The sequence below is a fragment of the Triturus cristatus genome, chromosome 4_2 (assembly GCF_964204655.1).
Source record: "Triturus cristatus chromosome 4_2, aTriCri1.1, whole genome shotgun sequence".
Classification (NCBI taxonomy): domain Eukaryota; kingdom Metazoa; phylum Chordata; class Amphibia; order Caudata; family Salamandridae; genus Triturus; species Triturus cristatus.
Genome location: NC_140586.1, coordinates 132,743,286 through 132,759,620, shown reverse-complemented (window position 1 = coordinate 132,759,620; position 16,335 = coordinate 132,743,286). Strand labels below are relative to the sequence as shown.

The window sequence follows — 16,335 nt, the reverse complement described above, 5'->3', positions numbered from 1 at the left end:
TTTATTCTTTAAAGCACTAAAGAACCACACAACCCAGTTAGATTTTTTTAGTTTCTTGTCTTCAAAAATGCATCACTGATTATACTTTTGGACCCCCCTTTCATTTGAAAATCCGGTAACAGGCAAGGAACCAAGCGTGCAATTTCCACCTTATGGTTGTCTGTATTGGAGACCTTTTTTGTGGTGAACACAACGGGCTACACCAACACCTGCCATGCTCTTGTTAGTGTAGTGTTATTTGGTTGTTGCTCGGCTCTGTGTGTCATGCGTGGTCTCAGTTTGCAAATCGACGCACAACCCAAGATGGCGCATCCTGGCGTACTCACGCAGTGAGGAGTCCGTACGCGTGCCCCCGGCACTGGCGGTAGTCCTTCCAGGAGGAGAGGTCTGAGCGGATGGGGTGCTTCCCCTCTTGCCTCAGGACCTGTTCAATCAAGGCCGGATCGGCGACGTGGACAGTCAAAATGGGGCCGAAGCTTGCCTTCCAAACGGGGCCAAATTTAGCTTTTCCCTCCAGCTAGAAAAGAGAGAGGACACATCATTTAAAAAATAATCAATACAAATATTTTCAGGAAAAAAGTTGTTTCGCATTAACTAATTGCATAAAAAAGGCTCCCTGATGTCTCTAGGAGCAACTGACTATTTCTACATAGCACCAAAGCCGTTATGACTATGTTTATGTGCCTGTACATAAATGTCTAGTTTCTTTAGCAGTAAATTCTCTCAATTTCATTGGTAAAGGCACTGAATCACTGGACAACAAAGTGCTTTGCCCATAATGGCACTGTCTGGATAACTGCAGAAATTGAAATTTTAACGCAGATCTTCAGCTTTCACAAATCATGTCCTAGTTCAATACTCACGGCTAGCGACAGTAAAACAATCATATCCATTCTGCATTTTTGGTATTTCTATGGTAGGCTGCGGCTAGGGGCCTGTTTTCACAGCTGGAAGGGCTGCTGTGACTTAACCATATCCTCTGCCCCATTCTAGTCATGGCGCCCATCTGTGTAGGACTGGTTTTAACATTTTTGCAAGGCCTGTCTTTGGTTTTCGCTCCAGCTCTGATAATGTTTATATATATATATATATCAAATCAATACTATGTATTGTTCCCGACCCTGTCCATCTCAACATCTCATATCGCATCAAATTATCTTTAGTTGTGGTTGATGAGTCAGCTCAAAAAGCATACACTTCCCTTGGTTCCTTTGGTGGTTTTAATGACTTTTTTTTAGCACTACAGACCACAAATGATGTCAGGAACCATCGACTGGGTGTTCTCGTTTGTCGTCTGCTTCCTGCAACGATCAAGGGTTGCATCATGCCAGGCGTGGGTGGTTTTTCTTTGCATTACTGTTCCTTTAGTCATTCTTTTCCTATGATAAATTCTCCCAGTGTAAAGCCCGACAACCACAAAGCAAAGGAAAGAGGAGGACATAATACAAGAGACGGAAATTGAGTGATGCGTAGCCTTATTAGCTCTGCATTATGCTAACATTTAGCCTTGAAAGCTTTCTCATTGTGATTTCCAGGTGATGTCATCAGCAGCTCCAGTAATGCTGGAACTGTCAGGCCAAAAAGACACACAATTGATGGACGAAATACAGAACAAATCAAACATTCACCCCCAGTCAAAAGATCTGGGTTAAACCCATTATTTTGCTCACCATGCCACCCCAATTCAGAGCCGGCCATATGGAAATCAGTCTTGACCCTGTGCCTCATGGGAACAGCCCAGCCCTAACTGGCAAGCCAGGTCTTCCCTGGACCGGAAACAAGCATCCTTGGACCGGTTCCGGGGTTTCACCCCTCATCAGCCAGGATAGCTTTAATCTTGTGGCACAGTGAGCCCAGGACCCATGTCTGGACTTACTCGGCGCACTTAGGGTGAGGAAGCAAAAGACACACAATTGATGGACGGAATGCAGAACAAATCAAAACATTCACCCTCAGTAAAGAGATCTGGGTTAAATCCATCATTCTTTTGCTCACCATGCCCACCCAGTTCAGACCTGGCCATATGCAAAACAGTCCTGCCCCTGTGGCTCATGGCAACAGTCCAGCCCGAACTGCCAAGCCAGGTGTTCCTGGGACAGGACACAAGCATCCTAGGACAGGCCAGTCGTAGTATTTTAACATCACTGCCACACTAGCCTTCAGACCTAGGCAAGGGTGTGCTGAAAGATGCACCCAAAGTAAAATATGACTAACAATGCTACTGAAATCCCCTATCTGCTGTGAAGTTCAGCTGGTCACCCAAAATCAATCCCAAGCCTAGTGGTGAGATACCTAAACAGTAAGACAATTTGTTTCCTAAGTGCTCCCTGGAATACAGTGGAGCCCACCCTGGCTTGTAGGAGTCAGGATGAACTCGATGATGAAGCATGCCACTACTAGAGTGGGTGAGGGTTATACATAAAAAATAGGTTTTCTCCTCTTCCTGCCTCTGAGGCCAGTGGCAACTCATATACCTACTATTTCCCTCTTCTCTCTCAATTTCCTAATCTCAGTGAGTAGATACCCTTTTGTTTATTAAATGTCTCAATGCGAGTTTGCACCTCTCCTTTCATGTATAAAGGATCTCTCTGCCCTATAGGGTTTTGTTGAGGTTCCACCAAAGACCTACCTGCTAAAAGAGATACCTGTGCACCATGTTTGCATTCTTACAGCTGTGTTTTTAGCTGCTACTGGACACCAGTCGCACAAGAATAGGCCAACATGACGTATCAGCATAATTATAGTTGTCCGATACTTTAGAGGAAGACGGGGAACTGTGGTTCTTGTCCTTAAGGGCTTAATATACCAATAAGTTATTTAAGAAGAACTCAAGATTGAGGTTTACCCTACTATAATGGCTATTAGCAAATCCCCAGCACACGTCAAAACAATAACTTTTAGATCAGAAATTAAGGCGAAGAAGTAAGCACAAAATATCTTGGACATATGTAAGTTTTCTTGTTTTTTTAAATTCTGTGTCTCTCCAGGCTGAAAGATCTCCTTTGGACAGTAACAGCCGACACGTGTTTCGTCGCAAAAGGGAAATATCCCGCGACTTTTTCAAGGCTCTTTCCTTTCAGATAGAAGCCTATAAATCGTGGTTTTAATTCCGTCCCACGAGGGATTCAAAATCTTCCCAATCCTAACCGTATAGTGTTCATAGGGTCCGGAAAGGCATGAATGTTACAGCTAGCGCATCTGATAGAGTGTCATTAAAGATCACAACTAGTGATATTTTCCTTAGTGGCGCCTAAAAACCTACAATAAACATACCACTGTAGCTAGTCATTACTACTATAATGGCTAATTTCTTCACTGACTCTACAATGTTTTTAAACTATCAGTTACCCAACTACACTGCTTTTTATGTGAACATACGCTCTCAGGTAATTCACTTTGAATGAAGTCAGTTGAAATGCACATTTTTCCTTTCAGTTTTGAAACAAGAATTTCAACTATAGATTAAGACTAAGTGTACAGTTAAAATATATGTTTTTGCTCACACGGGCTTTGATCAATATTGGGGTCCGGGTGAGAAGACTGCGGGTCTGGTGCTTGTGGACACATTGTCCAGGGGGCCAGGGTTGCGCGGTCATGCCACAGTTGTTACTTTGCAGCATTGGGCGCCTGGACTGTGGTATTGTAGTGGGTTTCAAACTGCGCAGGGGACTTCACTTTTATTATGTCCTAGCTCTAACCCAATCCAGGGGCCTCCAAATAACCACAAAAGTATCAGCGCCCAGAAACCCAGAACCCACCCAACTCCTACCACACAAACCGCTATTTCTTGTGGCTGTCTGTTAAGCAGCTGCAAGCTAAACACTGACATACCTGTAAACCATCACAACTAACTTTCTTCTAGAGTAGAAATTGTGTGAAACTAATGGGTATATCAGCTCTAATAATGGTGCATAATATACAACTAATTGTAGCACCTGCAACTAACACTATGAACTAATTCTGGTCTCCACTGAGGGGCGCCCTATCTGTCTGCACAACATTTCAGTGCCTCTCTAGAGGTAATAAGTGCTATATAAATCCGCAATACTATACATTTGTGTATGTAGTTAATGTATTTGAAAGTTAACTATTTTTGGTCCTAAAGGTTCCATAGTCTCACTGGCAGACATCATCACTTATATGCAGGAAATAACTGAGCTGCCTGTGAGATGCACTGACTTTATTGTCCACTTCCTGGGTGCTGGACATTGTTCATTTATGTTTTTGAGGCCAGAGGACACACACAATGGAACTGCATCGCTCATCGCTGTGCTCAATGACTGGAAACCCAATCTGTCTCTAGGGCCAAGGTGAAATGTAAGGTTTTTTCCCCCAAACGTACCACGAGACTTCAGTGCTACTCATCGCACTGTGAATTGTGGGATATTTTCAGTGGAAATTGATTCTATATATTTTAATTACAGGTTTTTGTGTCTCTACACATTTTCTGGCCCAAATTGGGCCTTTCTAATTTTGAAGATAAGTAGGGCAAATCTGCCACTGATGGACGAACAGTTCTTTTGCCAGCCCTGTCAAGCAGACACCACTCTTTGGCGATGGCAGTGTACTAAAAGAACAATAGAAACGTCTGAAAGACGTGATCACATTGACATGGATGGCACACCCAGTGGTTTTTGGATTTGAGGGGAGTCATACAGAGGAGCACCCTCCAGCAGTGTTTTGCGGAGCCCACCCAGCTTCCACATAGTGTTTAGTATTCTCTTGCTGGCCAGCAGGGTAGATGTCATTGTCATGTATCCCTCACGGTTGCGTCATGGGTAGTCGTTTGTACATCTACACAGCCCGCTTAACTAACTGGACCATGGATGAAATTTCCTTCCTTAATGTCACATGGGAAGGATTAGGCCCATTCCTCTGGGTAGGAAATAGCTGCTGCCCTTACGTCATTCTTAGGTTAATTTTCCCACAGATAACTATGCATTTTACCGGTCGCAAATGGCCCAATTCGCAGAATCGTGCAGTTTGCTACCAGTAAAATTGAATTTTGGTTTGTATGAATTGCAATTTGCGATTCGGTAACATGGTACTGAATGGCAATTTGGAATTGCGAATACATACCGATTCAGGTTCAGGGTGTCCCCTCCTCATAGCGAATCACAGCGGTATCTAGGAATGCTTTGTGACCGAAATGCGGTCACAAAGCATTCGCATTTTACCACCTACTTCAAGTAGGTGGTAGCCCATTCGCAAATGAGAAGGGGTCCCCTTTGGGAATGGTAGCGAATATGTTTTTTCAGAGGAGAAAGTGGTCTCACCAACCACTGCCTGCCCTTAAAAAATGAAAAGAAAACTTTTCATTTTTCTTTTTTAAACACAAGGCATTTTCCTCTAAGGAAAATGGGCTGCATTTAAAAAAAAGGATCGCTTTATTTAAAAGCAGTCACGGACATGGTGGTCTGCTGACCACATCAGGGCACCATCCCCATGATTTTAGTGATTCCCAATGGGTAGGAAATTGCAACCTACTTCATTTATATTCATGAGGTAGGTTGATTTTGGACCTACTAGGAATCACTAAATGAAATTCATGGAGTTTCATACATTAGGAATAGTGATAACTTAATTGTGATTCGCAGAAAATTGCAATTAGGTAATCACTATTTCCAATATTGATACATGTAGCCCTAACATTTTTGGCAAGATGCTAGGTTTTCATTCAATACAAATTAAAATTTTGAATAGAATTTGAGGAAATTGGCAGTTCCGCATAGGCCTACATAATCCACATCTCAAAACAGACATAAAAACATTTCTAGTGTCGGCACCAGTTTTTACACGGCAGTGATGAACAACTTTACAAAAAATAACCCAGTTAAACAAACCTAGCTTTGTGGGTGGTTTTTGGAAGGCCCTGCAATTTGGGAGAAGGGACCTGCTGCCGGGTTACTTAACCATGTTTTTGTGGAAACATTAGCTTTATCTTACACTTCAAGCATTTGATGATTGTTGCAGAATTCAAAGGGGATTGATGGTGGCTTTATTCACAATGAAAAATGAAATATATTGTTTCTTACAGCCATATTATTCATTGTGTTGGCCTTGGAAGGGTGAAAGAGTTAATAGACCTTGCTGGGACAAATGGTTACCTACTCATTTCTGTGGAAGCTGCATTAGCCCCCTGAGCTAACTACAGTAACTTTGCAAAACATAGTTCATGTTAATGGTAATAGTAAACGACAAACGATTAAAAGCCAGATGTCTTCAAACTTGCCAATATACAAGGTGTGCATGAAGGTCAGGTTTAATACGGAACTTCATACCAAAACTTACTCCGTTATCAAGCACTCACAATGCTGCCTTGTATGGTAACGAGTAGAAGGCACTATCATGATTTGACACACAAAGGATGATGAAAGGAATGCTTGCAATCTGTGTAACCACTGCCAGTCACTCTGGGTAGCATTCCAAGCCATTGTTTTTCACCCACAGTGCCACTCTAGACAGAGGCCTATATCCTAAGTGTCTGGGTAGCATTCCAAGCCATTGGTTTACACCCACAGTACCACTCTAGACAGAGGCCTATATCCTAAGTGCCTGGGTAGCATTCCAAGCCATTGGTTTACACCCACAGTACCACTCTAGACAGAGGCCTATATCCTAAGATGTCTGGGTAGCATTCCAAGCCATTGTTTTTCACCCACAGTGCCACTCTAGACAGAGGCCTATATCCTAAGTGTCTGGGTAGCATTCCAAGCCATTGGTTTACACCCACAGTACAACTCTAGACAGAGGCCTATATCCTAAGATGTCTGGGTAGCATTCAAAGCCATTGTTTTTCACCCACAGTACCACTCTAGACAGAGGTCTATATCCTAAGATGTCTGGGTAGCATTCCAAGCCATTGGTTTACATGTGCAGTACAACTCTAGACAGAGGCCTACATCCTAAGATGTCTGGGTAGCATTCCAAGCCATTGTTTTACACCCGCAGTACCACTCTAGACAGAGGCCTATATTCTAAGATGTCTGGGTAGCATTCCAAGCCATTGGTTTACACGTGCAGTACAACTCTAGACAGAGGCCTACATCCTAAGATGTCTGGGTAGCATTCAAAGCCATTGTTTTACACTCACAGTACCACTCTAGACAGAGGCCTATATCCTAAGATGTCTGGGTAGCATTCCAAGCCATTGGTTTACACGTGCAGTACAACTCTAGACAGAGGCCTACATCCTAAGATGTCTGGGTAGCATTCCAAGCCATTGTTTTACACTCACAGTACCACTATAGACAGAGGCCTATATCCTAAGTGTCTGGGTAGCATTCCAAGCCATTGGTTTACATGTGCAGTAGAACTCTAGACAGAGGCCTACATCCTAAGATGTCTGGGTAGCATTCCAAGCCATTGTTTTACACCCGCAGTACCACTCTAGACAGAGGCCTATATTCTAAGATGTCTGGGTAGCATTCCAAGCCATTGGTTTACACGTGCAGTACAACTCTAGACAGAGGCCTACATCCTAAGATGTCTGGGTAGCATTCCAAGCCATTGTTTTACACTCACAGTACCACTCTAGACAGAGGCCTATATCCTAAGATGTCTGGGTAGCATCCAAGCCATTGTTTTACACCTGCAGTGCCACTCTAGACAGAGGCCTATATCCTACGAGGTGACCTGTAACATAATAAGATGTGCAGATACAAGCTCTATGGTAAATGAAAAAGTAGGGTAGCAAGTATTATAGTTGATAGGATGGTCTATTCCTTAGGATAAGAGTCATATGGGTACAAGTACAAGATGGTAAGATAGAAGCAGCAAAGTCCCACTGGGAGCAGCATCCTTGCGTGCTCTGCCCAGGCACCCCAACTGACATTCTCTCAACCAGGCACACATCAGAGTTCTGTTACCTCACACTGGCTGAGCAGCAGGGGACATAAAAATAAGGAGAGTATGCGGGGCATAGGAATGAAGATCCAACTAGCTTCAGCCGAGAGAGTTATGCAGCTACGTTGTAGACTGCGATGTTCAGCGGCAAACTGTAAATTATGAGATACCCTTTAAACTGCACGTGCTCCTGTAACCTGCAGACAATGGTGTGCGGCCAGAAGCTGTGTGCCGTGTGCAGCCACCCTGCACACTGAGATGTTCAGCTGCAAGTTGGCAACTGTCATCAACAGTAAGAAACAGGACTGTGATGTGAAGCTATGAATTGTAGATTTAAATGTGCACTTCCATGCTGCTAACTGTAACCCCTCCCAGACGTGCGAGTGACCCCCTCCACCCGCAGCCTTCTTCGTGCACCTTATCTACACCCCTCTACTGGGTAATCAGAGTCGGAGTCTTAGCTGGTGCATAACAGCTGCAGTTTATTTGAAAGCAAGAAACCTAAATATCACATTTCCATGGTCATTCGCACACTCCATGATTTCTACACTGCATCGCATCTATAAAACAAGCATTGGCATAGCCAATAGGTCTCGCCTTTGGGACCTTATAAGTGTTTAGCAATGCAACAGTTGCATAACTAAATACTTATAAGGTCCCAAAAGCGAGACCTATTGGCTATGCCAAGCGGCCGCGAAAGTGATCGGGGTAAAGCGCGGCGCCCGCGCACATGCACTGTAGCTCTAGGCTGGCCTTGTTGCACTTTTTGGAGCCCTCTCAATAAGTCTCGCCAGACCAGCGCATACGCTGGGTCAGGCGAGACCTAATGATCACACTCTGATGCGTTGTTCTCTACACTCCTTGCAGCACTACCAGCACAGCCCCCTGTGTGACCGCCCCCTTCCTTTGGTGTCTAGCGCTTGTGGCCCCAGGCTACACATGCTACCGGTAATTGGAGTGAGTGGCCGTCAGGGCCAACCCAGGCTGCAAGTGCCTTGACCGCCTGCTGCTGACCCCAAGCTGACCAATCACCTGCCCCCTCCTTCCCGGGTGCCAGGCTCTTTTTGTGGGAATTTTGTGGCTTCCTGAGGCCCCGCCCTTTGAAGACGTTCCTCGCGGGCCTCCCCAGAATCAGGCATCCCCTTCCCGGCCCGTGCCATAATATGCAGCAATGAGCTGTAGGCTGCGATGTACAGCCATAATTTACATGCAGGTATCCACTCTAGCAAGTTTACACTGTGCATACTTTTGGGAACTTTCCTGTGGACCGCCACTGTGACATATTAGGTCTATGCCCGAAATATTATGATGTACATTTACATCTGCTGCAGCATGTTGCCGCACACTATGGGATCTGTTCAGCTCTACCCCACAACTGTACTTTTAATGTATAATAAGTTTCCAAGTAAGTACGTTTATTTTATTTGCTATAGACCTCGGCTGAGGTCAACAAATATACAAACACGATTTTAAAACATTTAACAGAGAACTCATATCATCAACTTTAAACATTTATGATGCTAAATCCATTCATCATAGCTTTTTAAAACGATTTTAACTCAAATCTGTTTAAGAGTTCATACCACTTAAAGCATTTAAAACATGTTTGTTCGTCTGGTGGTTGTTTTCAAGATTTACATAGACCTTGTGAAAAAATAAAATTGGATCTGTTATAGATTGGTCATAAAATCGGCTTTTGATATTTAGAAGTTTAAATGTCTAGTTTATTCCTGTGTCTTCTTTCGGAAACCTGAATTCGGAATTGTTGCTTTGTCTTGGAAAGTATGCTTTGGATGACTGCTTCAATGAAAAATAAAAATAAACTCAATGCAATGCTAAAAGGTATGGACTGAGCTATGCAGCTGTGCATCACATGTACAGTTGCAGGCTGTAATGTGTAATCATGAGCTGTGGAGTGGTGTGTAACTAAGATGTAGACGATATGGGATCGCGGCTGTAGGCTATGACATGCAGTTATAAACTCCATGTGCTCCTGTAGCCTGCAGTCTATGGTGTGCAGAACTATGCTTTGCAATGGTGTTTAGCTAAGCCAACGTGTGGGATGTTATATTAAGTTGCAAGTTGTGGGCTTCGATCTATCATTGTACACGGGTGTGATGTGCATATGCAACTTGTCAACTGAAATGTGCAATTACATGTGCAAAATGTAATGTGCAGCAATGAGCTGTAGATGGACATGTAAAGCCATGAGCTGGGTGCAGTTACAACCTCGAGGCACAGATCAGAGCTGTGGACTGAGATATGCAGCTATACCCCCATACTTGCAGCTGTAAGAGGCGGACTGCGCCGGGCAGCCACAAACTGTGGATTGTGTGTGGCTAAACTGTACACTAGAGATGGTGATGTGGAGCGGTCAGCTGTAGGGAGCATTAGACTGCTGTACACTGCGGACTGTGACATTCAGTTATAAGCTGTGGACTGTGAGATGCATTATTGAGCTGTGTACGGTGAGATGCATTATTAAACTGTGAACTGGGAGATGCATTAATAAGCTGTGAACTGGGAGATGCATTAATAATCTGTGAACTGGGAGATGCATTAATAATCTGTGGGCTGTGAGATGCATTAATAAACTGTGAACTGGGAGATGCATTAATAAGCTGTGAACTGGGAGATGCATTAATAAGCTGTGAACTGGGAGATGCATCAATAAGCTGTGAAATGGGAGATGCATTAATAAGCTGTGAAATGGGAGATGCATCAATAAACTGTGAACTGGGAGATGCATCAATAAGCTCCGGACAGGGAGATGCATCAATAAGCTGTGGACTGGGAGATGCATCAATAAGCTGCGAACTGGAAGATGCATTAATAATCTGTGGGCTGTGAGATGCATTAATAAACTGTGAACTGGGAGATGCATTAATAAGCTGTGAACTGGAAGATGCATTAATAATCTGTGGGCTGTGAGATGCATTAATAAACTGTGAACTGGGAGATGCATCAATAAGCTGTGAAATGGGAGATGCATTAATAAGCTGTGAAATGGGAGATGCATCAATAAGCTGTGAACTGGGAGATGCATCAATAAGCTGTGAACTGGGAGATGCATCAATAAGCTCCGGACTGGGAGATGCATCAATAAGCTGTGAACTGGGAGATGCATCAATAAGCTGCGAACTGAAAGATGCATTAATAAGCTGTGGACTGGGAGATGCATCAATAAGCTGTGGACTGGGAGATGCATCAATAAGCTGTGGACTGGGAGATGCATCAATAAGCTGTGAAATGGGAGATGCATTAATAAGCTGTGAAATGGGAGATGCATCAATAAGCTGTGAACTGGGATATGCACCAATAAGCTGCGGACTGGGAGATGCACCAATAAGCTCCGGACTGGGAGATGCATCAATAAGCTGCGGACTGGGAGATGCATCAATAAGCTGCGGACTGGGAGATGCATCAATAAGCTGTGGACTGGGAGATGCATCAATAAGCTGTGGACTGGGAGATGCATCAATAAGCTGCGGACTAGGAGAGGCATCAATAAGCTGCGAACTGGGAGTTGCATTAATATGCATTAATAAACTGCGAACTGGTAGATGCATTAATAAGCTGTGAAATGGGAGATGCATCAATAAGCTGTGAACTGGGAGATGCATCAATAAGCTCCGGACTGGGAGATGCATCAATAAGCTGCGGACAGGGAGATGCATCAATAAGCTGTGGACTGGGAGATGCATCAATAAGCTGCAGGCTGGGAGATGCATCAATAAGCTGCGAACTGGGAGTTGCATTAATATGCATTAATAAACTGCGAACTGGGAGATGCATTAATAAGCTTTGAAATGGGAGATGCATTAATAAGCTGTGAAATGGGAGATGCATCAATAAGCTGCGGACTGGGAGATGCATCAATAAGCTGTGGACTGGGAGATGCATCAATAAGCTGTGGACTGGAAGATGCATCAATAAGCTGCGGACTAGGAGAGGCATCAATAAGCTGCGAACTGGGAGTTGCATTAATATGCATTAATAAACTGCGAACTGGTAGATGCATTAATAAGCTGTGAAATGGGAGATGCGTTAATAAGCTGTGAAATGGGAGATGCATCAATAAGCTGTGAACTGGGAGATGCATCAATAAGCTGTGAACTGGGAGATGCATCAATAAGCTCCGGACTGGGAGATGCATCAATAAGCTGCGGACTGGGAGATGCATCAAGAAGCTGCGAACTGGGAGTTGCATTAATATGCATTAATAAACTGCAAACTGGGAGATGCATTAATAAGCTGTGAAATGGGAGATGCATTAATAAGCTGTGAAATGGGATATGCATCAATAAGCTGTGGGCTGTGATATGCAGCTGTAGGTTGCGGCCTGTGATGCGCAGTGATAAGTTGCGGCCTGTGATGCGCAGTGATAAGTTGCGGCCTGTGATACGCAGTGATAGGTAGCGCCCTATGACGTGCAGCAGTAAGATGCAGACAGTGATATTTAGCTAGAAGTTGTGTCCAGTGATAAGAAGAGAGCTGCGGCTCACTGGGGTTCCTAAATGAATGTCCTTTAAAAGTACTTTGCTTCTGTCAGGGGCTCCATCTTGTGCCCTACCTAAAGTTTGCTTAGCCAGCTGTCATGGAGTCTGATGTGTCCCTTGGCATATGCATGAAGGCCACAAGCAGTGGCTGTATCTTATCTAGATAATGTATTCTGTACATGTCGAACATTAGTCAGGTATTCTCTGCAGTAGCATCTTCAATTGGGGAAGCTGGCAGACCCTGGCAAGGAATCTCAACTTTGCTATATATGTATTCCTACAATGCTGGTAACTTTGCTTAGCGTCCGCCCACAGACCTTCGCGTCCCAGGCTCAAACCCTGGCAGGGCCAACTCAGCCTTTCATCCGTCCGAGGAAGATAAAAAGGGTATTAGCAACATCCATGGCTTTAGCCGCCCAGGCAATCCAGTCTGTGGATGCTATTTTAACTCAAGATTTAAATGTGCTGTGCATATTTCCCCCAAATGAATGTGTTTGCTAAAACAATCATAAACTCATGTATTTTTATTCGTCAACTGTAATTTACTATGCCTATAATGAGTTTTAAAGCAGTCCTAAAAGGATAAATACAACTATTTCATATTATGTATTTTTTTTTACCTCAGTCGAGGTCTGAATCAAATAAAATTTCGAATTTGAATTTGTCTGTGGTGTGTTCTTCATATAAGTGGTCACTATATTTATTGAACTGCTGTAGTGCGGCACCGGCTCCGATAATAAGAAAGTGGGTCATCAGGGGAGCCTTTGGGCCTGCTGCTGAGCTTTCTACATAGCTGTGCATTGTTCATTAAATGTGTTTCTCAGATTGCACACATTGTCCGCTCTGGAAGCCAAAGGTTGAACAAGATACATTTAATTTTGTATGTACTGATTTTAGATGTCTTTTTACGCAGAATCGGATTTTAGATGTCTTTCCACACAGAATAAGATTTTAGATGTCTTTCTACACAGAATCTGACTTTAGATGTCTTTTTACGCAAAATCGGATTTTAGATGTCTTTCCACACAGAATCTGATTTTAGATGTCTTTCCACACAGAATCTGTTTTAAGATGTCTTTCCACTCAGAATCTGAGTTTAGATGTCTTTCCACACAGAATCTGTTTTAAGATGTCTTTCCACTCAGAATCTGAGTTTAGATGTCTTTCCACTCAGCATCTGAGTTTAGATGTCTTTCCACACAGAATCTGACTTTAGATGTATTTCCACACAGGATCTGTTTTAAGATGTCTTTCCACTCAGAATCTGAGTTTAGATGTCTTTCCACACAGAATCTGACTTTAGATGTCTTTCTACACAGAATCTGACTTTAGATGTCTTTCCACACAGAATCTGTTTTAAGATGTCTTTCCACTCAGAATCTGAGTTTAGATGTCTTTCCACACAGAATCTGACTTTAGATGTCTTTCCACACAGGATCTGTTTTAAGATGTCTTTCCACTCAGAATCTGAGTTTAGATGTCTTTCCACACAGAATCTGACTTTAGATGTCTTTCTACACAGAATCTGACTTTAGATGTCTTTCCACACAGAATCTGTTTTAAGATGTCTTTCCACTCAGAATCTGAGTTTAGATGTCTTTCCACACAGAATCTGACTTTAGATGTCTTTCCACACAGGATCTGTTTTAAGATGTCTTTCCACTCAGAATCTGAGTTTAGATGTCTTTCCACACAGAATCTGACTTTAGATGTCTTTCTACACAGAATCTGACTTTAGATGTCTTTCCACACAGAATCTGTTTTAAGATGTCTTTCCACTCAGAATCTGAGTTTAGATGTCTTTCCACACAGAATCTGACTTTAGATGTCTTTCCACACAGGATCTGTTTTAAGATGTCTTTCCACTCAGAATCTGAGTTTAGATGTCTTTCCACACAGAATCTGACTTTAGATGTCTTTCTACACAGAATCTGACTTTAGATGTCTTTCCACACAGAATCTGTTTTAAGATGTCTTTCCACTCAGAATCTGAGTTTAGATGTCTTTCCACACAGAATCTGACTTTAGATGTCTTTCTACACAGAATCTGACTTTAGATGTCTTTCCACACAGAATCTGTTTTAAGATGTCTTTCCACTCAGAATCTGAGTTTAGATGTCATTCCACTCAGCATCTGACTTTAGATGTCTTTCCACTCAGAATCTGACTTTAGATGTCTTTCCTAACAGAATCTGACTTTAGATGTCTTTCTACACAGAATCTTATTTTAGACGTCTTTCCACACAAAATCTGACTTTAGACGTCTTTCCACACAGAATCTGACTTTAGACGTCTTTCCACAGAGAATCTGATTTTAGACGTCCTTCTACACAGAATCTGATTTTAGATGTTTTTCCACACAGAATCTGACTTTAGACGTCATTCTACACAGCCAATTGCGTGGGTTGCAGCTACTGTGTAGTGCCTTGTAGAACCAGTGTGTTTTTATGTTATGCACGTGAAGCACATTCAGTCCAAGAAACAAAATCCGTGATTGTGAATAAGTATTTTGCACAGGGCTGTCTTTTCGCTAGCAGTAAGGCGTACAGATGCGCCCACTGGTGATACATGCCGCGAGTTTTCACTAAACTATGCACAACTGCATCCTGTGCTTACATCACACACCTTAGAGCCGGCCTGCTATGACCGGAGTTGTGATGGTTTTGAAGTGATACCTCATAACACTCACCAAAAATCATATTGTCTAACTGAACTTTATACTACAGATCTGGTTGGTGTTGGTCAAATCAGCATTACACTTGGTATGGATTTTAGAGGCTGTAATGTCAAATTGTTATGTCAGACTCTGACTGTGAGATGCAGGATGCCCACAGTGCAGACCTTTGCATATTTCATAGGGTATTGAATAGCCCATCACATCTGGGTTTTTTTTGTATCTTTCTGATGTGGGACGTGTAGCTTTTGCGTGTTCCTTTGTGAATGCGGAGCTCTAAGTGCCAGAATACTATGAAAAACTCAAGATCAGGTGAGTCATTCACATTCCACATAGAGCAAGTTCGGATCTCTGGAACAGATCTTTCGGCAGCAGGTGATGTAACCCACTGAGCTATCCTACCGGCTGGCATGCAGCGCTGTGTCTTACCTGCAGTTCGTGCAGCCTCGACAGCCCCTTCTTGCAGAAGAGATCAGTGATGAAGCTGAGCGTGGAGGGTCCTGGCACATCTGCCAGGGACTTGTGCCTTTTGATGACCTTCTCGGTGCCCCGGAGGAAGGACTCGGTCCAGAGCTCTGGGAAGCCCCTGAGAAAGAAGGACGCCTTGAGGGACTGAGCCATGACTGTCGCCCAGGTGGGTGCCAGGTACAGGTTGCCAGCAGCATTTTGGCAGCCTCCGCTGTCCGTATTTATAATAATGCTGTCTCTCACAATAAAGTTGTAGGCTGGCACAACTTTCTGGAGCGTCCACACCCCCCGCACACCCTCGGAAGGGCCCGCCAATGAGCGCCCGGTATTGTGACAAGGGACGGGCTGCGGCGAGCCAATGAAAGCCTGGGTGGGCGTGGCCACGGAGCTAGTGATGGGAGCGTGCTCAAAGAAGTGGGATCCACGTGGGCTGAGCCTGACATTGACCTGCGGGCGGAAGCCTCTGGCGGGGAAGTGGTTCTGTTGATGCAGTTGAACTTTATAATATATTCTCCCCTGAGGATGGAGGTGCATAAATATATATATATAAATACAACATTTGGAGGGCGGAGGTGCTGGGCAAGTAGTGGAAACCCCTCGTTTTATATTTGGGGGAGGTTTGGTTGGCGGGGGCGGCTTTGTGGGCATTTTTTTTGCAGTGATACATAGCACGAACTTTGCCCAATTGCACTAGAGCGCTTTAATGAGCACTATAACACTTTACACTCTAGTTTTTATTTTTGAGCCGCGGGGAGTATAAACCTTACACTTCAGGAGTGCCATCGTTGTTCAGCTTTCAGGAAGCACTTAAAATTGGTCACATGAGTTGTCATGTACTGAGTACACGCT

At 43.6% G+C, this 16,335-nt stretch overlaps 1 protein-coding gene across 1 annotated transcript in view; it reads right to left on the bottom strand.

Annotated features, from left to right (window-relative positions):
- Positions 1–15,670, bottom strand: part of CYP27B1 (cytochrome P450 family 27 subfamily B member 1) — a 31,012-nt gene extending 15,342 nt beyond the window's left edge. The window contains exons 1-2 of the mRNA XM_085600803.1: positions 15,448–15,670; positions 327–517 (exon numbers count right to left, since the gene is read on the bottom strand). Of these exons, the coding sequence (XP_085456929.1) occupies positions 327–517; positions 15,448–15,639 (383 nt within the window). The 5' untranslated portion in view covers positions 15,640–15,670. The remainder of the gene's footprint in view (positions 1–326; positions 518–15,447) is intronic.
- Between the last annotated feature and the right edge of the window lie 665 nt (positions 15,671–16,335).